Here is a 23,785-nt window from a genome sequence, read left to right on the forward strand (position 1 = left end):
TTCTGAAAAACCGTATGTTTCTGTATCAGTGGTGCTCAATATTTCATGTCAAGGACCCCAAAAACTATATGTAATTGGCCTCCGCCCCCATCAACAGAACAGAGTTGTGAACCATAATCAATGTATATTAAAAAAGGCGACAAAAGGCGATCTCAGCGGTAAATGAGGTAAGCCTCAAACCGAAGTCGCCTCGCGCCGCACCCTTTTTTCACTTGAGCACCTGCCCCTCAAAATGTCTGTGCACGCCACTGTATAGAGGGTATAATGACTCGGGTGGCTTATGGGCTAACTGTGTGTGTGTGTGTGTGTGTGTGTGTGTGTGTGTGTGTGTGTGTGTGTGTGTGTGTGTGTGTGTGTGTGTGTGTGTGTGTGTGTGCGTGTGCGTGCGTGCGTGCGTGCACAGTGCTAAGGAGGTGGCAGTGATCGACCCAGCAGGAAACCAGTACTATCACTGGCTGGCTGTCATTACCATGCCTGTCATGTATAACTGGATCTTTATCATAGCCAGGTAACACACACACACACACACACACACACACACACACACACACACACACACACACACACACACACACACACACACACGGACTGTTTCCTATAATACTACTGTATCCTATACTCAAGATCATGTAGTTCACCCCAAAGTGACTGGTTTTCTATCAATGACCGGCAGAGAGAATTTCTTTGGCTCAGGAATTTGACCAAAAAAAATATCCATCAATTCAAGGCTTCATGGGGTAGAAAATAACGTTTTTTCTTTTCGGTGAACTAATAAGATGAAAGAGTATCAAGCATGTTTTTGTGATTTTAACAAGCCTGTGGGAGTGGGGTCACTCACTGCCACAGGGTTGTTCAAATCAGGCCCGAAATTGAAAAAAAGTATGGAATTTTGAAATTCCTAATATGTTGGAACTGTAGACCTGCAGTTATAACCCATTTAGACTTATTTTAGCCGTCTAATAGACTGAACAATGCTCACTGCTCAGTGGGCTGGTCAGGGGTGTGCCGTAACAATAGCCACACCAAGTGGGGCTGGCCGGGGGGCCACAGGCATGCTGTGGCTCCGATCGGCACCACATCTCTGAAAGAACACAACAGCAGTGTTTAACACTTCAAGTGGACACTTCAGCTCACACTGACCATCTGACGATCAGCACAATATGGGACTGAACATGTACTATCTCAATGCGTGTGTGTGTGTGTGTGTGTGTGTGTGTGTGTGTGTGTGTGTGTGTGTGTGTGTGTGTGTGTGTGTGTGTGTGTGTGTGTGTGTGTGTGTGTGTGTGTGTGTGTGTGTGTGTGTGTGTGTGTGTGTGTGTGTGTGTGTGTGTGTGTGTGTGTGTGCGTGCGTGCGTGCGTGCGTGCGTGCGTGCGTGCGTGCGTGCGTGCGTGCGTGCGTGCGTGCGTGCGTGCGTGCGTGCGTGCGTGCGTGCGTGCGTGCGTGCGTGCGTGCGTGCGTGCGTGCGTGCGTGCGTGCGTGCGTGCGTGCGTGCGTGCGTGCGTGCGTGCGTGCGTGCGTGCGTGCGTGCGTGCGTGCGTGCGTGCGTGCGTGCGTGCGTGCGTGCGTGCGTGCGTGCGTGCGTGCGTGCGTGCGTGCGTGCGTGCGTGCGTGCGTGCGTGCGTGCGTGCGTGCGTGCGTGCGTGCGTGCACAGGGCTTCTTTCGAGGACCTCCAGATGGATTACTTGAACTACTGGTTCGCCTTGGATGCGCTGTGTGACCTGTGTTACCTCGCTGACATGGCCTTTAGAACGAGAACCGGTACGCACGCGCACACACACACACACACACGCACACGCACGCACACGCACACGCACACGCACACACACAGAGCGTACTGTTGGTGGTCATGGCTTCCAGCTCCCGGCGGATGTGGTCTTCAGACAAGGACTCACTTCCAGGATGTGCAGGACGTCTTAGACTAGGACTCTGGTCCAGCCCAGCCAGCACGCCCCCACGTGGGTCCCATATATGGCTTTGAGGTGGTAACTATATGGGACCCAAGTCGGCAATGTGGGACTTACAGTATGCCAGTTAGCCCATATTTAGACCATGTGTAATAGGGCTTGCCCACTTCCAACCCATGCCCAGTTACCCCATATGAAAACCATATGAGACCCGCATTATTTGCCCAAGTCTTTATGGTACAAGGGTATCCCATGGGACTGAGTCTCTGAGTCTGTAGGGAAACAAGTCAATAGAATGTATATTTCCTATGAACGTGATCAGGCCAATCCTCTGGAATTTGGACAGTTCCAAGTAAGAGTGTGTACATTTGTGCACACAATTCTGCCACCATGGGCAGGATTTGATCAGACTCAGTCAGTATACCATACTGACCGCATTATTGAGGGTCAATAGGTCAGAAGACTCCTCTGCAGGCTATAACTGTCCGGCTCCTCCACTTACATGCACTGGGTGCACGTGACGTCAGTATGGGAGAGAGATCACTTCATGTTCATTAGATTATCTAATGCTGTATGTGTTATAGCTGGATATGATAGCTCAATTGTGCTTTAATACCTCTTGTCTACTACAACCGTTATAATAACAGTGTGTGTGTGTGTGTGTGTGTGTGTGTGTGTGTGTGTGTGTGTGTGTGTGTGTGTGTGCGTGTGTGTGTGTGTGTGTGTGTGTGTGTGTGTGTGTGTGCGTGTGTGCGTGTGTGCGTGCGTGCGTGCGTGCGTGCGTGCGTGCGTGCGTGCGTGCGTGCGTGCGTGCGTGCGTGCGTGCGTGCGTGCGTGCGTGCGTGCGTGCGTGCGTGCGTGCGTGCGTGCGTGCGTGCGTGCAGGGTATCTTGAACAGGGCCTCTTGGTGAAGGACCGTCAGAAACTCATAGATCGTTATAAAAACAGCACGCAGTTCAAACTGGACTGCATCTCCATGATCCCCACGGACCTCCTCTTCCTCGTGTTCGGTACCTTGTACCCCGAAATACGAATGAACAAGCTGTTGCGCTACAACAGGTGCGTACAAACCCGCACGCACGCACGCACGCACGCACGCACGCACGCACGCACCGACACAGACACAGACACACTCTATCAATAGAGATAATTCTGGGGGTCCTTGACATGAAAGAAGTTGAGAACCACTGACATAGAAACATTTTTTTTCCTGAAAACTGTAGACCTGAGAATTGGCCTCAGCCAGGTCTAAAAGGGTATTCCTCTCCTGTGTGTTTAGGATGTTGGAGTTCTTCCAGAGGACAGAAACGCGTACCAACTTCCCCAACCTTCTGCGTATCAGTAATCTGGTCATGTACATCGTAATCATCATCCACTGGAACGCCTGTCTGTATTACTCCTTCTCTAAGGCCATCGGTACGTATATATACCTCCTACTTCCTGTCCGTATGGCACGTACGGCGGTGAAATCAGCCCTCAACGGTTTCTGACATACTAGGGGCTGGCCCATGCATGCATCTTTGTGAGCTTGTAGATCTGCTATTGCTTGAATAGCCAAAGTATAGACTAGGGTTAAAGGCGTAGTGAAATTAAAAATACGTTTTTCACACTTTTAGACCATATCCGTGGTCATGATATGGGCATACCTAACAATGGATGCCAAAAAAATGGGCAAATCATCTCATCATCTCAATCTCATTTCTGTGTATTACTTCCTGAAAACGAAAACGTGCTGCGTGATGACGTGATGACGAGATACACATCGATAAAAGCCAATGAAAATGAAGCTCACCAGTTTGATTCCCATGCTTCCTGATTCCTCCTCCACAGCTGGTTTTGATTAAAGAACTACTTAATCATCCCGCTAAAATATGTATAGGCCTATAGGTTTTGTATAGGTTAGAAATAATCCGCTGGCTTTTCCCCATGTCTCCCTGTCACTTTGTTTACAAACGAAGTTCACGTGCAGGAAGTCACAGACTTTGAGACCCAATAGCCTGGAGGGATGTGACGCTCTGATTGGTTCAGAAACTTCAGAGCCAGTGTTTCAGGATGAAACTTCAAAATAAAATTAACACCATTTCCGTTGTGGTTCAAATTAAGTAATTATGCTGGGGACCCGCTGGAACCACCCCAAGGACCCCTGGGGTTCCCCGGACCCCACTTTGAGAACCACTTTCATTGCGACTGATATTGTCCTTCTAATGAATGTTAGACTCATTGAAAACACACTTCTCTGCTTGGTGACTGATATTGTCCTTCTAATGAATGTTAGACTCATTGAAAACACACGTCTCTGCTTCTGGTGACTAATATTGTCCTTATAATGAATGTTAGACTCTCTCTCTCTCTCTCTCTCTCTCTCCCTCCAGGTTTTGGACACGATAAGTTTGTTTATCCGTCTCCCAAGAACCCAGAGTTCGCCCGCCTGATAAGGAAGTACGCGTACAGCATGTATTGGTCCACGCTGACTCTCACCACCATCGGTGAAACACCGCCCCCTGTGGAGAACTCCGAGTACTTCTTCGTTGTCACCGACTTCCTGGTGGGTGTGGCTTATAGCGGCGTGATGATGTCACTGGCCTGTCACAATCGTGACTTAAAGGTGTAGTGAAACGGAAATGGTTTCAGCTTGAAACGCTGGCTCAGAAGTTTCTGAACCAATCAGAGCGTCGCATCCCTCCAGGCTATGGGGTTTTACGTCTGTGACTTCCTCTCACGTTTGTAAACAAAGTGACAGAGAGACGGGGCAAAGCCAGGGGAGCTCAATTTGTATTGGCTTTTATTGATGTGGGTCTCGACACGTCATCACGCAGCATGTTTTCGTTTTCAGGAAGTAGACCTAATAAATATATATATATATATATATATATATATATATATATATATATATATATATATATTTGATATAAAAAGCACACAAAAATGAGAATTTGCCCATATAATATGCCCATAGATGACCACGGATATGGTCTAAAAGTGTGAAAATCATTTTTTTCATTTCACTACAGCGGTGAATCTTGACGTGAAAAAGTTTGAGAACAATCAATATTTAGAAAGGATCGCGAAGCATTGTGAGCTTGTAGATTGGCTATTTTCAAATGGCTGAAATGTATATTGTGGCAGAAGTGATGTTTTTGTAATAATAATCTAAATTTAGTAAAAGTGCAATATTTGGATCAAAAATGTAGTAGTAGAAAAGTACTGGGAATGTAGTGAAAGTACTGGGAATTGAAAATACTCAAGTAAAGTACAAAACCATCAAAATTGCACTTAAAGGGGAATACCACTCATTTTCAACATTTTACTATGTCATTAATATACCGTAGAAAAAAGTCCCCCCATTCTGTGTTTCCTAGAACTGTAGGTCTGGAAAAAAATCATTAACATGGTGAAGTACAGCTCTAAGGTATATTAATGACATAGTAAAATGTGAGTGGATTTCCCCTTTAAGTACAGCAATTAAGTAAATGTACTTAGTTACTTTACACCACTGATTGTGTTATGTAATGTGTTATTGTGACCACTAGGTGGGGTGTTGATATCTGTGTCATTGTATTGTGTTATTGTTGTGACCACTAGGTGGGGGTGTTGATCTTCGCCACCATCGTGGGTAACGTGGGCTCCATGATCACCAACATGAACGCCGCCAGAGCCGACTTCCAGGCTCGCATCGACGCCATCAAACAGTACATGAGCTTCAGAAAGGTATTGTTGCGACGAGGATGCCAACAAGGGTTAACTTACTAACTTCAGTGTCTATATGTAACCTCGCGTCACCAGGCTTTCCACCTCGGAGGAAAGACCAGTGTTACTAAATTGCCGTGTGATCCAGTCGGGAGCGGATGAGAGTGGCGTGCACAGATAGACACTAGGGGGTGCTAGAGCCCCTTTCCCTCTGGACAAATGTGCCCTTTTTTGTACAGTGTACACTGTACAGTATGTGGACCATGGGGATATTGATCAATTCTTGATAAAAAAGCTTCTAATATATTATTTAAGCCCCAACATCTATAAATCTCACACTATAATCTTCCGGTTTGAGGGAAAGGTGGTTCCGGCCTGATGACTACAAAACAATGACTACAACATGACGTAACGATATCATCCTCTCTGCCTCTCTAACACGCTCTGCACGTCCCTGGTCACTCACAATCACCATGAACTCTCTCTCTCTCTCTCTCTCTCTAGGTGAGTAGCGGGTTAGAGAAGCGGGTGATCAAGTGGTTCGACTACCTGTGGACCAACAAGAAAGCTGTGGATGAGAAGTCGGTGTTGATGTACCTTCCTGACAAACTGCGAGCTGAGATCGCTATCAACGTGCACCTGGACACGTTGAAGAAGGTACACACGCGCACACACACACACACACACACACACACACACCCACACACACTTCCGGTCATGGAGCCGGTTCACGGGGTCTTCTTCACAGCCCTTTTTCGTGTATTCTGTTGGCACTGCCGCCAGAGGGCTGGAGTCAATGGTGACATGGCACTTTTGAAGGACCATGACAAAGACTTGTTAAAATGTTGTTAAAAATAACGTAATCATAGCCTACCTTTAATCATCTCACCTCCAGGTGTGTGTCTTTGAGTTCAACATCTTGTCTCCAGGTTCGTATCTTCGCAGACTGCGAGGTCGGCCTGCTAGCCCATTTAGATCTGGGAACGATTCTACAAAATGTCTTGTCTTCTGACAGTTTTCTGAAAAACCCATGTTTCTATGTCAGTCGTTCTCAAACATTTTCATGTCAAGGACCCCCAAGATTATATGTATTTGGCCGCCGACCCCCATCTGAAAATATGCACAGATTTGAGTTAAATACTTTGGCTCTGAAATAATATATATTCAAAGATTTGCGCCACATTTTCATGATTTAAAAAAAAATAGCAGACCTACAAGCTCGTAGCGTGGCACTCGGCGCCGCGCTATGAGCTTGTAGATCTGCTATTTTTCAATAGCTAAAGTATAACATAACGCTTAAAACACCAAAAGGGGTTCCCACCCAAAATGGGCTAGTGGAGTGAAGCTACAGCCGCAAGTGTATACAGTCCAGGAATGAATATCCTAGACTGAATGAATGAATGTGTTAAACATCTCTTCCACAGGTGAAGATATTTGCAGACTGCGAGGCCGGTCTCCTGGTAGAGCTGGTGTTGAAGCTGCAGCCGCAGGTCTACAGTCCAGGAGACTACATCTGTAAGAAAGGCGACATCGGACGCGAGATGTACATCATCAAGGAGGGGAAGCTCGCCGTGGTGAGCGATGACGGACTCAAGACGTTCGTGGTGCTCAGCGACGGGGCCTACTTTGGAGACATCAGCATCCTGGCTATCAAAGGTATACACGCATTCAAAACACGCAGTCACGCACGCTACGCACGCATTTCAAAATTTGGCCTTTCAAACGGGAAGCGAGGAACGCACACGTTGTTGCCTGGATCAGGAGACAGGAAGCATCGCCTCCTCCATATGTAAACATCCTGTTTCAGGAGACAGGAAGCATCGCCTCCTCCATGTGTAGCGACTGACATTTATCACAGACACTGAACACAATGTTGTCAATGCTTATGGACATTAAGGCTTCCAAATATGAACACAGCAGTTTAGATGTATAACCAAGCTGCAATAAATATGAACACAAGTAGTGTTACATTTGTAACCAACACTGCGCAAAAAGCTTCTGCTAAACTTGAGGTTTACGGGCAAATCTAGTGCCCATAATTGCCCGTTAACTCCTCTTTTCACGCAGTGCAAGCTGTATAATAACGGTCCCCCTCCCCCCTCCCCTCCCCTCCCCTCCCCTCCCCTCTCCTCTCCTCTCCTCTCCTCTCCTCTCCTCTCCTCTCTCAGGCAGTAAGGCGGGTAACAGGCGTACGGCTAACATCGTTAGCATCGGCTACTCGGACCTGTTCTCTCTCTCCAAGGACGACCTGATGTCGGCACTGACGGAGTATCCGGATGCCAAGGCCATCCTGGAGGATAAGGGACGGCAGATGCTACTGAGAGACGGACTGCTGGACCTGGAGGTCAGCCACACCCCCCTCGTGACCTTTCACCTTTCACCTGTCTGTCTTTAGCCACACCCACCTTTCACCTGTCTGTCTTTAGCCACACCCACCTTTCACCTCACCTGTCTGTCTTTAGCCACACCCACCTTTCACCTCCCTGTCTGTCTTTAGCCACACCCACCTTTCACCTGTCTGTCTTTAGCCACACCCACCTTTCACCTCCCTGTCTGTCTTTAGCCACACCCACCTTTCACCTGTCTGTCTTTAGCCACACCCACCTTTCACCTCACCTGTCTGTCTTTAGCCACACCCACCTTTCACCTCCCTGTCTGTCTTTAGCCACACCCACCTTTCACCTGTGTCTTTAGCCACACCCACCTTTCACCTCCCTGTCTGTCTTTAGCCACACCCACCTTTCACCTGTCTGTCTTTAGCCACACCCACCTTTCACCTCACCTGTCTGTCTTTAGCCACACCCACCTTTCACCTCCCTGTCTGTCTTTAGCCACACCCACCTTTCACCTGTCTGTCTTTAGCCACACCCACCTTTCACCTCCCTGTCTGTCTTTAGCCACACCCACCTTTCACCTGTCTGTCTTTAGCCACACCCACCTTTCACCTCACCTGTCTTTAGCCACACCCACCTTTCACCTCACCTGTCTTTAGCCACACCCACCTTTCACCTCCCTGTCTGTCTTTAGCCACACCCACCTTTCACCTCACACACACACACACACACACACACACACACACACACACACACACACACACACACACCTGTTAAGCATTCCCTTTTCGGTTCTATAGACCAGAAGCTCGAATGGCCGACAGTCTCGCTGTAACGCAGAAACCTGTGGCCTGTAGATTGATGTTACCGTAGATTGATGACATTGCGTATAGCCTAGCCGTAGAGTGGTCATAATGGACAAAAGAGGTGGCTAGCTGAAATATGCCTGAATAATGCGTTTTATATTAACTGTACATTATGTGAAGACATTGAGGGCGAGATAACAAGCCTAGACCCAAGGCAGAATAATGAATAGTCTGTGGAAGTGTGGAGGCAAGTGGAGTGTTGGTAAGCTCGGCCCTATAGCAATTAACCCTAGCAACCAGACACCACGTCCACCCTAATCTGATTCTGGTAGTGGTATAAATATCTACCACTACCAGTGGTGGAAAGTAACTAAGTACTTTTACTTAAGTACTGTACTTAAGTACAATTTTGAGGTTTGAGGCCAATTTCCTGTACTTTCACTTCTACTCCACTACATCTCAGAGCCAAAAGAAAACATACATTAACCACTTCAACCCTATACATTTCGGCCATTTGAAAATAGCAGATCTACAAGCTCACAATGCGTCACAATTTTCAATAGATTTTGAATACATTTGGAACGTGTGAAATGGCACTTTTACCTTTAGTACTTTAAGTACATTTTGATGCCGATACTTTTGTACTTTTACTCAAGTACATTTTCAATTCAGCACTTTTACTTTTACGAAGTAGTTCTAAATTGCAGTATTGGTACTTTTACTTAAGTAAAACAATTGAGTACTTTTTCCACCACTGACGACTACGAGCTCACAATGCCTTGTGTTGTGAGCTTGAAAATAGGTTATTTATACACAATTTGTGCCTCTTTCATATTTTATTATTTGGCTATTTGGCCAATGTTTGACTGTTTTTTTTATAGTAGAATGTAGTTTGTTGATTACTTTTGGTGCAGTCCTTAAATTGTGAATTCACTGACCCAGACAGTATAAATAACCAGTCTGTCTGTCTGTCTGTCTGTCTGCCTGCCTGCCTGCCTGCCTGCCTGCCTGCGTGCCTGTCTGTCTGTCTGTCTGTCTGCCCCTGCTGTCTTGCTCCGGTCCACTAGTTGGCAGCACAGGGTCCGGACCCCAAGGACATGGAGGAGAAGGTGGACAAGATGACGATGGTGTTCGACTCGCTGCAGACTCGCTTTGCGCGGCTGCTCGCCGAGCATGAGGCTCTGCAGAGCAAACTGAAGTACAGGGTGACCAAACTGGAGCGCAAGATACTTCCCGCTCCTGTCCCCGTAGCCTGAAAACCATTTCCTTGTTCCTGTATAGCCTCGCGTTTCCTGTTCCATGTAGTCTGACACGGCAGTCAGTTTTTCCTCATAGTTGGCCCGTCCCCACTTTGGCGCAGTTGGCCCCTCCCTTACTACTAGTAAGCAGTGGTGGAAAGTAACTAAGTACTTTTACTTAAGTACTGTACTTAAGTACAATTTGAGGTATTTGTACTTTACTTGAGTATTTCCAACAGTTCTTTTACTTCTACTCCATTACATCTTAGAGACAACATTTTTACTTTTACTTCACTACAATCATTTGAAAACTTTAGTTACTAGTTACTTTGGCGATTTTAATTTTGATTAGAAAACATACATTAACCACTTCAACCCTATACATTTCGGCCATTTGAAAATAGAAATGCGACGCATTGTGAGCTTGTAGATCTTTCAATAGATTTTGTACACATTTTGAACTTGTGAAATAGGTCATTCTGCACTGCAGTACTGAGTACTTTTACTTTTAGTACTTTATGTTTGATGCCGATACTTTTGTACTTTTAATCAAGTACATTTTCAATTCCATACTTTCACTTGTAATGAAGTAGTTCTAAATTGCAGTATTGGTACTTTCACTTTTTCCACCACTACTAGTAAGAAGTATTAGGCGCCCGCGGGGCGGAGCATTCTCACATCGTACTACAGCCTGGCAACCAATTCTGCCAGCCACTGACCTCACTAGTATAATGGTCTAATCACTAGACTACCAATACAGACATCCTGGGTTTGAATCCAGCTGCTGTCACTATTTTTCCAACAACCGTGTACTCATTCTTTTCCCCCTATTGGAACGTTTAGCACCCTGAGCTTGAGTCGAACCCCGGCCTCCAACTCAGTAGACAAGGCAATCAACAATCAACAAGATCTACACAAGCTCAGAACTTGTTGAAATGTGACATTAGATAAAAGCAACAATTCTATACTTCTAAAAATCACTTATCTTTTCGTTCATTTCTAACATTTCTGTTTAATTTCAATGATTTTAACCCACTAGAAAATAATGTGTAATAATCTAATAATAAACATTATTTGTTTTATTGCTGTTCATTATGTAGTGAGAACACTGTATTGCCCCACAAATTAAATGAATTAGGCCTATTATGACACATTAGGAGAAATGTGAAATAAATAATGAATGTACACGTCACCCTGCAATAAATACATTTTATACATGATCTGTGTTTTCTGTGTATTTATAACTGTGAAAAATGTCACGTAATCATATGTTTCTTGTTGCTGTTTTTCATTGAATTGAATTGAATTGAATTGAATTGAATTGAATTGAATTGAATTGAATTGAATTGAATTGAATAATTTTAAGTTAACTTAACTTAACTTAACTTAACAGTCATGCTTCCATTTGGGTGAGTTTGCTGCCCTAGACTGCATGGTTAAAAACTAGTCCACCACCTTGTGTGTCAGAATCAGAATCAGCTCAACAGTTGTGGACAATATATTTACTTACTGTAGGTACAGTCAGTCAGTACTTCATTACTTATCTGTAGCTGTACTTGAGTATTTGTATTTGTTTGGATACTACATTTCAAAGACAAAATATCTTACTTTTGACTGCACTGCATTTCTATAGGCCCTACTGTATTGAGCTTATGAATTACGCACCCGAGCCCTATTTCAAATATCGTGAAAACAGCAGATCTATACAAGCTCACAAAGCTGTTCTCTCTCTGTTTTCACTATACATTTGATATTTTTTGAAAATGTAATGCTTCTGGGAAATGTCTTAAGTGTCAATGCAACGATGCAGATGTATTTGAACTTTTTTAACATTTGAATACGTAAGCTATAAGCTATTTATTGCTATGAGCAAGTATACATACACATATAATTATGTATAGTTAAATATAGTTGAGTAATACAGTTTGCAGAATTACAGTACATTTCAAGCACAACTCAATACAAAGACTGTTAACTGAGTGGACGACCCAATAAAGCATTACACTTGTTTACAAGAGGGTCCACCTTGTTCAAATCATCAAAACATTTAGAGATGTACAAATAGACACTTCTATATAGCAAAAAAAAATAATAATAATAATAATACAAATAATAATAATAATATATATATTATATTATATATATATTTATATTCACCAGGACTCAGGAGAGTGTATACTTTTGTAAAGTAGGCTACATTGTCCATTTATTCTTTCATACACAGACAGGACATTCATCCTTTGGTGAGAGTTTGCTGCCATCTACTGGCTAGAAACTACAACTGGTGGTAACCAAAAATTAGAACGTTTCCTTTCTTTTTTTCCCCCTCCTCTCTCGGTGATGACGTCCGCAGTTATGAATGAACAGTCGGGCTGACACGTGTCACTGGCCAGCGCCTCGCTATGCCCGCTGGGAAGTGTAGTCTAGTCTCACACCCCCCAACCAACGGTTAGAATTTGATTGTATCTATGAATGTAACGGGAGCTGTAAGGACTACAACTCCCGGCGTGCACCGCGAGATCGACGTCACCACGGCACATGTCAGCGCCGTAGCATCCAGATCTGTCTGTCTGCAGGGGTATGTTGTGTTTATTATGACTACAAAATACGAGTTTTTAATGATAAATATGAATATGTTCATAGTGCATTAAAACAGTGGTTTTCAACCAGTGGTCCGGGGACCACCAGTGCATGGTCCTTGGGGGGGATAGGTGGTCCCGAGCTAAATGAATGGAGAGTTGGCAACCAAATGGACTCTCAAGAGTTATTATAAGAAGTCTGCACAATTAGAGAATGTAGAATAATTGTCATTTTGATCAACGTTTGCCTGTTATCGCTCCTATAATGGTACCAACAGCATGGAATTGTGGACACAATTAATTCAATCTTTAATTTTGCGTCTCTGAGAGAGGCTAAATGTCATCAAACGGTGGTCCGTGGCTCATGAGTCATGACTTATAAATAAATAACGGACCTTTAATGAAAAGGGTTGAAATCAACGTGCATAAAACACTCTGGTGCATGTAGTTTACTGTCCTGTTGACGACTGACAGGAGGTTTTGCTTGCCTTTTGTGTGTAGCTAGCAGAAAAATAGCCGATATACTATAGTTCTAGTTCAAATATGAGCCCCCCCCCCCTAGTTCAAATATGATTATTGTTGGGGGGGGGGGTCGTGGGCGTGGCATGTTGATTCTACTGAGCTTTTATTCCAATATGTATATTTTATTGTAGCCTATATTCATAGGCTATGTATGTATGTGTGTCTTACTAAGGAATTGAAAGTTTTTGTGTTTGTGCCCCAGATAAAAAAAAGCCACATATCCACTAACTGTTTAGGTTAAGGTTATCAATCATTAATTCATTATAATCGATAATTTGCATCCCTAAGCATAACCATTGACTGTACCAACCGACAACCGCTGTTATTTTCATTTTGATTGAATAGTTATCTAACTATTCAATAGTTAATAGTTATCTAACTATTCAATCAAAATAAAAACTCAAATAATGTTGGTCACAGTCCTACACCCTATACCATGACAGTCATATCATGTTGGTCACAGTCCTACACCTTATACCATGACAGTCATATCATGTTGGTCACAGTCCTACACCTTATACCATGACAGTCATATCATGTTGGTCACAGTCCTACACCCTATACCATGACAGTCATATCATGTTGGTCACAGTCCTACACCCTATACCATGACAGTCATATCATGTTGGTCACAGTTCTACACCCTATACCATGAGTCCATGACAGTCATATCATGTTGGTCACAGTCCTACACCCTATACCATGACAGTCACTTTCTACATTTACAACGTTACATCTACACCACTTCACCACTATCATGTTGCCTCACTAATGTTCAAGATAAAAAAATACCACCATTTGTTTTTGTCATCATGAACATTAGTGAAGACCGATTATATGAAGATCGGTTGAAAAGTGGTCCTTTATTAAATACCCGTATCTTTTTGTTGGTCAACACAACTATACTTGTGCTTGTTTACAGCTGGTTACCATGGAGCCCGCCTGGCGCCAACAGGGCAGGGGTCGCGGTGGTGGTGGTGGGGGGCGGGGCCAACAACAAAGTGAACCGTCACAGCAACAACCTCCGCAGAAGAGCCGAGGAAGAGGAGTAGGAGGAGGAGGAGGAGTAGTAGGAGGAAGAGGAGGAGTAGGAGGAGGAGGAGGAGGAGGGACGAGGAAGGACGAAGAGCACGCTGAACAAGGTAGTGTGCGTGTGTGCAAACCTTACAGCCGATCCGCATGACGACGCATTGGCAGCCTGTAGTGTAGATCAGTGGTTTTCAACCAGTGGTCTGGGGACCACCAGTGGTCCTTGAGGGAGTTCCAGGTGGTCCCCATAGCTAAACGATGGACCATTATAGATCTTTAACTCTTGAGCGTGTAATATGAAACCGAATGGATCCTGTTATGTGTCCATTTGGTTTCATTTTACGCTATCAAACTTGTATTATTGTTAAACATCAGCACATTTGTTGTTTGTGTACATTGATTTTATGATCTCTCTCTCTCTCTCTCTCTCTCTCTCTCTCTCTCTCTGATTGACAGGTGTGTCCGTCCAATCCCAATCCAAGTTTGAGGACATCAGGAAGTCGAACCAGGCCGCTGCACAGAAATTGGTCCAGAGCCAATACAGCTCCTCCTCCGATGATGATGATGATGACGATGACGATGATGAAGAGGAGCAGGTTGACAAGAAGGAGGGGAAGAGAGGGAAGATTCTACAATCTACCTTCACCACATACACACACACTACTGGTGAGGACGCATGCGCGTGCACACACACACACACACTCTACTGGTGAGCTATTGAAAAATAGCAGATCTACAAGCTCGTAGCACGCCTCTCGCTGGCGCGCTATGAGCTTGTAGGTCTGCTATTTTTGACAAATCGTAAAAATGCGGCACAAATCTTTGAATATATATTCTGTTTTTTTTATTTCGACGTCAGGCCTAAATGGGTTAAGGTGACTGTTGCATAATCGCAATATCACACTCGAGCCCTGTGGTCTCCGGCCACAAAGCCAGTAAATATAGGTATCCGGGCCCCAACCCTAATCGCAGGCGCCATCTTACAGGGAAGGCAAGCTTCTGCGTAGCCTGGCGCAGCCAGACTTCATATCGGTATCGCAACGCGAGGCTATCTATAGCTTCCGTGTGCGTGTCACAGAAGGGCACGTTCGGCAGGCCAATCAGACGCAGGTGGGGGCGGGTCTAGAATGCATTTTTTTACCCCCATGTTTGAGCCAAATGTTGGGGGAACGAGGTCCAGACGAGTGTGATGTCATGAATGTGTTCCTCTTTCTCTCTCTCTGTGTGTGTGTGTGTGTGTGTGCGTGTGCGTGCGTGCGTGTGTGTGTGTGTGTGCGCAGGTGGTGACATCAGTGGTCTACAGAGAACCAGTCAGTTCGTCAGTGATCTGTTCCAGTCTGGAGCAACCAGCTGTCTGATCTGCATCAGCTCTATACGCAGAACACAGCCTGTATGTACGCACGCACGCACGCACGCACGCACGCACGCAATTTTTTTTTATCTAAATTTGCTGCCAAAAACAACACTGACGCTCAGTGGCGTTTTGAAGCCATAGAAGAACGACAAAGTCAAAGTCTGGGTAGAAGAAGACTTCTCGAGTGTTGATATGATTGGTTGTTGGCTCCTATCATAGTACCCCTTGCGCTGTTCGTCCAAGGACTTCCCTCGGCCAACTGTTTCCTATATTCGGTTTTCGGCCACGAATTTCCCTAATCAGTGCATCCCTAATCACAAATTAGACCCCATTTAGACTGAGACGTTTTAAAAGATATCACAGAGTCGGTGTCAAAAAGTTGACCGTATACACTTAATCGAATCAATTAATCTATGTGTCTACACTAAAACAACCAAAACGGCAACGGCAACTGAATGCACCTGTAGTATATATGGCCAGTCTGTAGGTGGTGCTGTAGCACTAGCTGGCACAAAGCCTCAAAAAGAGAGAAGAAGACATGATGCCAGTGTTGCCATGTCTGTTTATTATAAGCGACTTTGGGCTTCTTTTTTGGCTTGTTAAGTGTATAGTTTATTATTTGGTCTTGTTTCCTATGATATGATTTTATTTTATTGTATTTGATTTAGCACATTATACAAACTAAATAATGAAACATACAAAAATACAGAAAAGGGAAAGTGCCTGGTTGAGGCAAGTAGCCCAATGGGCTACGTGTAGAGGCTACAAGATAGACTACAATAAAACATTTAGGTTAGGGTTGATTGTATAGATTTTCCTAAATACATGATTGGACTATATTAAAAAAAAGTATAAAATAAAGTATTCTAATTAAAAAATATAACACTTAATCTACAGTAAGAGAAAAAACATATTTATTGTCATCTGGTCAATCAGAATGTTTGTTGTTCTGTTTAAAAAATATTACACATTTGTCACTTTGTTTTCCATGATTTTTAAATATCAGATCTACAAGCTCACAACGTGTCACATCACGACGCAAACTTGTAGATCTGCTATTCTCAAATAACCTGGTCCTTTTGGGGTTGTTTTCATAGACCTGGTTGCTTATTTCTCTCACACAATCTGGCAACACTGCAGACACTCCGATGTAAACAAAAACAGACAGGAGAATGCTATTCTCCATGTCCACTTGTTGCCGACGGTGGTGGTGTGTAGGAGCAGTACATTAGCTGTAAAAGCCCTAACTATTAACTATTTTCTGCAGGACAAATGCAATGTATACAACGCTGGGTGCTGCCATCTTTGTTTATTATTGTTCGGGGGTGGCGCATGCGTCTTAAAACACATGTGGGCTCTTGCGTCATCGGTTCAGGAAATATGCGGATTCGGACGTCCACACAGTGGCGCAAAAGTTGCGGTTTCATATTTATCCACTCTGGGACCCGGTTTCAAAAATGAACGGATTCATTCACCGTTTTGGTCGGCAGTGTGTAGATGAAAGGGCAAAACGATACAAAAGTTATGCGGTTTGACTGCGGATCGTCTCAGTGTAAACACCCTCTTAGACATTATTCACGTAGCCAACTGATTAGGCTACTCCTCAGCTCAAAGCCTGTAACATTTCAGTTTCAGTTTTAGTCATAGTCTCTTGAATAGTTTTCATTTAGTTTTGGTCTAGTTTAGTGTTAGTCTAGTTTTAGTCGACTAAATGTCATGTGATTTTAGTCGACTAAATCTACAGTTGATTTGGGCCTTGATGCCGATCTAAAAGCCCAGCTTGTAGATCTGCTATTTTCAGCATGCAACCAAGTGTAAAATGCCACTCGGTGCCGCACTATGAGCTTGTACAGATCTGCTATTTTTCAATAGCTAAAGTATAATGTATAAATATGTTTTAACCCCAGAATGGGTTAAAACATTATCACGAACTCCCGATTAGCAAATTGGAGTTTCTGCTCTAGTGGCACAAAAATGGCCAGTTACTAATTCCAATTCACGGGGTCTTCTTCACTTCCTTTTTCTGTGCATTCTGTTGGCACTGCAGCTCCAGAGCGCTGGAGTCAATGGTGGCATGGATTCGGTTAATTGGGGTTTTATGATCAAAATAATATTTTAAAAATATATTTTTTTCACAAAACGTAGGTTAGGATTTAGAAGGTGTTTTATTAAATCCGGCCTCGTGTATGAAGTATGAACGGCTTTGTTGTTTTACTCTATTTTGAAGTTTCTTTATAGAACATTTTATGTTGCTGTTTTACGTTTATTGTATGGCTTTATGTCTTGGTTAGGACACCCTGGTAAAACAACGACTTTCTGAACCTCTATGGAAATACTTCATGACGTCACTGCTTAAAGACAAACATTAAAAGTCCATAGACTTCTGCCACATCATGACGTAATTTCTGAAAGCCAGACATCGGAAAAGTGAAATGAAATGAATAAATATATAATGTGTTTCAGGCAATAATTATCTGTTATGATGATGATGATGATGATGATTGTTTATTTATTTTCGTGTCATGCACACCTTGTGCCCAACCCTCATGGGTTTATAAGACACCATTTCACAATTGCAATTACAGCATGTTTTACATTACATCATTTATGCATTTACAGCATGTTTACATTACATAATTCATTATATTACACCTCAGAAGTATACAGAGCTTGACGATAAAATCTGCTACAACGAAAGTCCCTTTGGCAAAACATACCTCCATTTTTACATAGTCATTTAAATCTAGGAAATCCCCACATATAGAAGACATCTTATTAACCAGAATATCCCTTATGTCATCGTATTTAGAGCAGTAAAACAAAAAGTGAACTTCGTTTTCAATTTCTTTCCCCCTGTGTGTAGGTGTGGAGCTGTGAAGGCTGCTACTGTGTGTTTCACATCTCGTGTATACAACAATGGGCGAGAGACTCAGCCTTCCTCGTTTCTTCCGTCACAGATGAAGACTTTGGTCAGAAAAAACACCCATGGCCCTGGTATTATTATTATTATTATTATTATTAAATGTTAACTTGTAAATGTGCAGATATTACGTAGTACATATAGCGTGTACACTTCTACTGTATGTTGGTTTGTTTACGGATCAGTCCACTGGTGATTTTATTTTTGGTAGAAATCATCACATTTTTAACTCTGTCTGTCTGTCTGTCTGTCTGTCTGTCTGTCTGTCTGTCCAGTCCTAAATGCAGGACAGAGTATGCTCCCAGTTCAACACCCAACAGGTAATTCATTAATGTGATGAATCATTTAGTAGTGAAATTCAGCTGTAAACATTAACATACCTTCAACCTCATTATGTACAAAACTCGTCCTTTTTATTATGTGTAAAGTAATGTGAATCTCGAATCACGAGAATTGAGATCGCGATTCTCATTTTTGTCCATTGAATTAAATTGTGGTGCCTGGAGCCATAACTACTGTGGCTTTAAAACGGACAACATCAAAGTGCTCTTAAAGTCTCTCTCTTGTAGCAAAAACATAAGAGTAACTCAAATTAATTTGTGTGTGTGTGTGTGCGTGTGTGTGTGTGTGTGTGTGTGTGTGTGTGTGTGTGTGTGCGCGCGCGCGCGCCTGCGCAGGTACATGTGCTACTGCGGTAAGGTACAAGACCCGCCCCCTGATCCATGGCTCCTCCCACATTCCTGCGGCTCTGTGTGTGAGAGAGACCTGCAGCCTGTCTGTGGTCATACCTGTCTGCTGCTCTGTCATCCTGGTACAAACACACACACACACAGCAATGAATTGTTTAATTACTGTACATATTTCCAAATAGTAGCCCTAGTGCAATGGCTTCTAGTAAACGTCCCATCCAAATAAACGCCTGAGTCCATTCAAAAGCTCGGGCTATTGTTTGCAGTTTAAATAATGGCCCGGTCGGTGCAGGGCAGCGTGAGTGGCCAGTAGTCGATCACCCACAGAGTTTGGTTGAAGACAGTGACGTATTACGGCCACAAAGCACAGGCGTACAACGGCCCTATAATCCGCATACTTCACATACGGTCTATGACTTGGCCACAAAGTCTTGCGCTCCATGGGCACAACATATGTGGGCGTGGAATTCTCGCAAAATGTAATAATTGATACAGAAAGTTATAACAATGTGATAGACTTTTGACACCACTACTTGACTCACTGTGTGCGTGTTCGTCTTGTGTGTCTGCGTCTGTCAGGTCCGTGTCCTCCATGCCCAAAGATGGTCACTGTTTCCTGTCTGTGTGGGAAAGCCAAGCCCCTCCCCCGTCGCTGTAGCAACAAGGTACAGTAGGTTCATGTGATGACATCACACTGTGACATCACAACGTGACGTCACATCACTAGGCATGTAACGATTCACTCACGATACGGTTTGAATCACGATATTAGGTTCATGATACGATCTTTCACGATCCTTTTAAACAAATTACAGAGGATTCTTACTATTTTTTGAGGGGCGCGAGCCCTTCCTATATTCAGCTATTGGTGTAGATTTTCGTCTTACACAAACATTAAATTCCCATTGACAATGAAAAGAAAAAACAGCACCCTCTGCTGTTTATTTCAGATTCGGTAGCGCAGCACAGAATCTGTTCTTGAGAGAATAGTTGAAGAGTGAAACTGTTGTTGAGGTGTTCTGATGGTGTGTGTGTGTGTGTGTGTGTGTGTGTGTGTGTGTGTGTGTGTGTGTGTGTGTGTGTGTGTGTGTGTGTGTGTGTGTGTGTGTGTGTGTGTGTGTGTGTGTGTGTGTGTGTGTGTGTGTGTGTGTGTGTGTGTGTGTGTGTGTGTGTGTGTGTGTGTGTGTGTGTGTGTGTGTGTGCGCGCGCGCGTATTCACAGGGCTGGGCGTGTCAGCAGAAATGTGGGAAGTTGTTGCCCTGCAAGCAACACAGCTGCACACAACCCTGCCACTCAGGTACACACACAAGTCTATGGACTTTTAAGAATCTTGGAATGAACTCCCCATTGCAATCAGAAGTGCAGACTCCCAATCTTCCGCCGTAGCCTGAAAACTCACATCTTCAGACTCCATCTTAGCCCGTAGCACTTGCCGTAGCACTTGCCCTAGCCTCGACGACCTTACAGGCGTATACAGTACAAACACTAAAATGATGTAATTTATCTAGCATGCTATGTAGACATAGCACTCCATGGAATACTTATTAGAGACCTGCGGGTGGCGGATTTAGCAGTTTAGGATGGATTTGGGTCATTCAAATATATTATAAATGAATATTGGATAAACCGCGGGTGAAATAATGCGGGAAAATACATCAATGACATCTATCTAGGCTTATTATAGCTTTTAACCCATTTTGGTTAAAAGCTATAATAACCCCTTTTGGTGTTTTAAAGCATTTTGTTATACTTTAGCTATTGAAAAATAGCAGATCTACAAGCTCATAGCGCGGCACCGAGTGTAGACTTGTAGGTCCGCTATTTTAGAAAAAAATTGAAAATGTGCCTCAAATCTTTGAATATATTACAGAGTGAACGTTTTTAACTCAAATCTTTGCTTCTGGGGAGGTTCCTGGAACAACATATTTTCAGATGGGGGGGCGGAGGCATATTACATATAATTTTTGGGGTCGTTGACATGAAATATTGAGCACCACTGATACAGAATCTTGCAATCTTGCAATCCGATCCATAAATTGGAATAATGAATTGATGCGGTCGGATAACGGGTGGATTATAAATATGCACATGCGGATTCGGGTGACAAAAAAGCTCATCCGCAGGTTTTAGTTTCAGTGTATAGATATTCTACTGTTAGACTGATGTTAGGTTCTTAGCTTACTTATGATTTTTGATGACTATTTTCTATGTATCTGACGTATTGTGGTGTTCTTTTCTTGCAATGCTTACTGTAAAGGTCATTACACACTGGCGAATTAGCGACGCGAATTATTCGTGCGAATAATTCGCCTTTTTTTAAAACCAATTGAAGTCAATGCAAGCTTCCACATCAGTGGCGAATGTGCGAATGTGCGAAAATGCGACCGTTTTCGCTCTTTATTTGTTCGCTCCGGTGTTCGCTCCGGTGTCGAATTTTTAATTCGCGTCGCTAATTCGCCAGTGTAATGACCTTTAGTCTCTCTGGATTCAGAGTGTCTGCCAAACGCCTACATTGTCATGTGTACCCCCTCCCTCCCTCTAGGTGTGTGTAAGGAGTGCCCCAGGGTCAGTGTCCAGAGGTGTGTGTGTGGTAAAGAGCAGGCAGAGAGAGAGTGTGCCAGTCCTCGCTGGCACTGCCAACAGGTATATTCCATTTCTATTATATTTTTTATCCTATTACATTTTGGAAAGCTGTCTTGTCTGTCTGTCTGTCTGTCTGTCTGTCTGTCTGTCTGTCTGTCTGTCTGTCTGTCTGTCTGTCTGTCTGTCTGTCTGTTCGTGGTTCTCCTCATTGGGTCGAGTAATTCATTTTCAACTCAGCCTCATGGTGGCGCTATAACTGGCCGATTAGTGTTTTTACCTCTAACTGCATGGATATGTGTATAACTTTGTATGCACACTCCCTAGAGGCCAAGGAAAAACCTTTGCCTGGAATTTTTCACATCTGCTCTTTATAGCGCCACCAGAAGGCCGACATGTGCATGCCTATTCCCACTAGGCTGAGGAAGAAATGCCACTTGACAGTTTTCAAATCAGCCTCATGGTGGCGCTACAACAGGCCAAGCCGCGTCACACACACACACACGAAAAACATATTTATATTACTCCTAAACATTTTGCCAAACATCACACACACTCCTATCCTTGACAAAAATGTCCACCACAAGCCAGCATGGTTTCGCCTCGGCGTTCAATCATCCTGTCAGACGTTATTTCTCAACAACTACGGACGGTGCAGGGTGTACTATATTTATTTTGTATTCTCTTTTTACATGTAATCACTGTAACCTATTCTCTCTCTCTCTGTCTCCCCCTTTCTCTCTCCTCCCCCCCCCCCCCCCCCCATCTCTCTCTCTCTCTCCACACATAGATATGCGGTGTCTCTCTACCATGTGGACATCACGTGTGTGAGCGGGCGTGTCATGACGGTCTGTGTGGAGAGTGTCCTCGTAGCGGGAGACGAGCCTGTCCATGTGGCAAGTCTGGTAGGTGTGCACGCATGCACGTGGGTGGCCAATTAAATATAGTTTCTGGGGGTCCTTGACATGAAATAGTTTGAGAACTACTGATATAGAAACAAGGTTTTTCAGAAAACTGTCACGATTTAGAAGACATTTGTAGAATCGTCCTCGGGTCTAAATGGGTTAATATTTATTTGACCATTTGAGATACAGGGCCAGGCGATGGCATAATTATTTCATGGGGAATAAAATGAAATGTCTGTCACATCACATGCAAAAGCAGAGACTTTTTCCGTGTCCTCCGCCACACGTGCGCACGCAGACAGCATTACATTCACAGAAAACCGCCCAATGACAGAACCGCAGAAGTTTCGATTCATTGTTGACTGTTGAGTTTAATTGAAGGCGATTCAAATATTAACTAATTAACATAACTAGTCTAGATCCCAACCCAGTCTACCATTATAAATAAGCACTCGGTACCACCAAGGCTCATGAAAATAGTAACTACTTACAGATGGAAAATACTAACATATTAGTAATAGTAAAGTAATTAGTTATGTTACCATTTACTTGAAAAAGGTCATAATAATATAACTTTAAGCAATACGTTACTTTAGTTACTTTCCAACACTAGCCATAAAAAGAATTGGGCCTCTTCCTTACTTCCATGTGTGTGTGCGTGTGTTTGTGCGCGTGTGTGTGCGTGTGTGTGTGTGCGTGCATGCAGAGTACTCTCTCCCTTGCACGGAGGACGTGGGGACGTGCGGGGACACGTGCGGGCGGCCTTTGGCCTGTGGCCTCCATCGCTGTTCCATGAGGTGTCACCGAGGACAGTGTGAGACATGTAGACAGGTATGCACGCACACACACACACACACACACACCAGTGTTGCTTTCGTCGACTAAAACTAAGACTAAAAATGTTCGTCGACTACCTTTTTCCACTGACGAAAACTAAATGGAAACTACATGAAAACTAAATGGAAACTATGATGACTAAAACTAAGACTAAATATACTGACGATTTTGTCAAGAAATAAAAACTAGACTAAAATGTTAGGAAGGGACTAGTAGACAAGAGATCCAGTATAAGTCATTTAATACTTGGTTGCATGCTGAAAATAGCAGATCTACAAGCTCACAAAGCGCCGCGCTGCGCCGCGTTGTGGGCTTGTAGATCGGCTATTTTTTATGACGGCATCAAGGCAAAACACATTTTGTTTGACTAAATCAACTGTAGTTTTAGTCGACTAAAATC

The 23,785-nt window shown here is 43.7% G+C and overlaps 2 protein-coding genes across 3 annotated transcripts in view; both read left to right on the plus strand.

Annotated features, from left to right (window-relative positions):
* Window positions 1-409: 409 nt before the first annotated feature.
* cnga1b (cyclic nucleotide gated channel subunit alpha 1b) overlaps window positions 410-23,785 on the plus strand; it is a 76,589-nt gene continuing 53,213 nt past the window's right edge. Inside the window, exons 1-10 of one of the 2 annotated variants that reach the window (XR_013788708.1) lie at window positions 410-508; window positions 1,654-1,760; window positions 2,791-2,965; window positions 3,186-3,322; window positions 4,279-4,451; window positions 5,489-5,614; window positions 6,098-6,250; window positions 7,018-7,249; window positions 7,762-7,937; window positions 9,800-10,177. Coding sequence is in view for 1 of the 2 variants with exons in the window: in XM_079491704.1 (XP_079347830.1) it covers window positions 471-508; window positions 1,654-1,760; window positions 2,791-2,965; window positions 3,186-3,322; window positions 4,279-4,451; window positions 5,489-5,614; window positions 6,098-6,250; window positions 7,018-7,249; window positions 7,762-7,937; window positions 9,800-9,988 (1,506 nt within the window). In the remaining variant the exon portion in view is untranslated. Of the gene's footprint in view, window positions 509-1,653; window positions 1,761-2,790; window positions 2,966-3,185; window positions 3,323-4,278; window positions 4,452-5,488; window positions 5,615-6,097; window positions 6,251-7,017; window positions 7,250-7,761; window positions 7,938-9,799; window positions 11,191-23,785 lie in introns of those variants that run through there. The other variant, XM_079491704.1, reaches the window with a different exon arrangement.
* nfxl1 (nuclear transcription factor, X-box binding-like 1) overlaps window positions 12,522-23,785 on the plus strand; it is a 30,951-nt gene continuing 19,687 nt past the window's right edge. The window contains exons 1-12 of the mRNA XM_079490883.1: window positions 12,522-12,548; window positions 13,994-14,213; window positions 14,557-14,766; window positions 15,381-15,490; window positions 18,318-18,448; window positions 18,650-18,694; window positions 19,052-19,185; window positions 19,643-19,728; window positions 20,285-20,360; window positions 21,606-21,706; window positions 22,434-22,548; window positions 23,255-23,379. Coding sequence (XP_079347009.1) covers window positions 14,003-14,213; window positions 14,557-14,766; window positions 15,381-15,490; window positions 18,318-18,448; window positions 18,650-18,694; window positions 19,052-19,185; window positions 19,643-19,728; window positions 20,285-20,360; window positions 21,606-21,706; window positions 22,434-22,548; window positions 23,255-23,379 — 1,344 coding nt within the window. The 5' untranslated portion in view covers window positions 12,522-12,548; window positions 13,994-14,002. The remainder of the gene's footprint in view (window positions 12,549-13,993; window positions 14,214-14,556; window positions 14,767-15,380; window positions 15,491-18,317; window positions 18,449-18,649; window positions 18,695-19,051; window positions 19,186-19,642; window positions 19,729-20,284; window positions 20,361-21,605; window positions 21,707-22,433; window positions 22,549-23,254; window positions 23,380-23,785) is intronic.

The sequence above is a fragment of the Electrona antarctica genome (genome assembly GCF_951216825.1).
Source record: "Electrona antarctica genome assembly, chromosome: 21".
Lineage (NCBI taxonomy): Eukaryota > Metazoa > Chordata > Actinopteri > Myctophiformes > Myctophidae > Electrona > Electrona antarctica.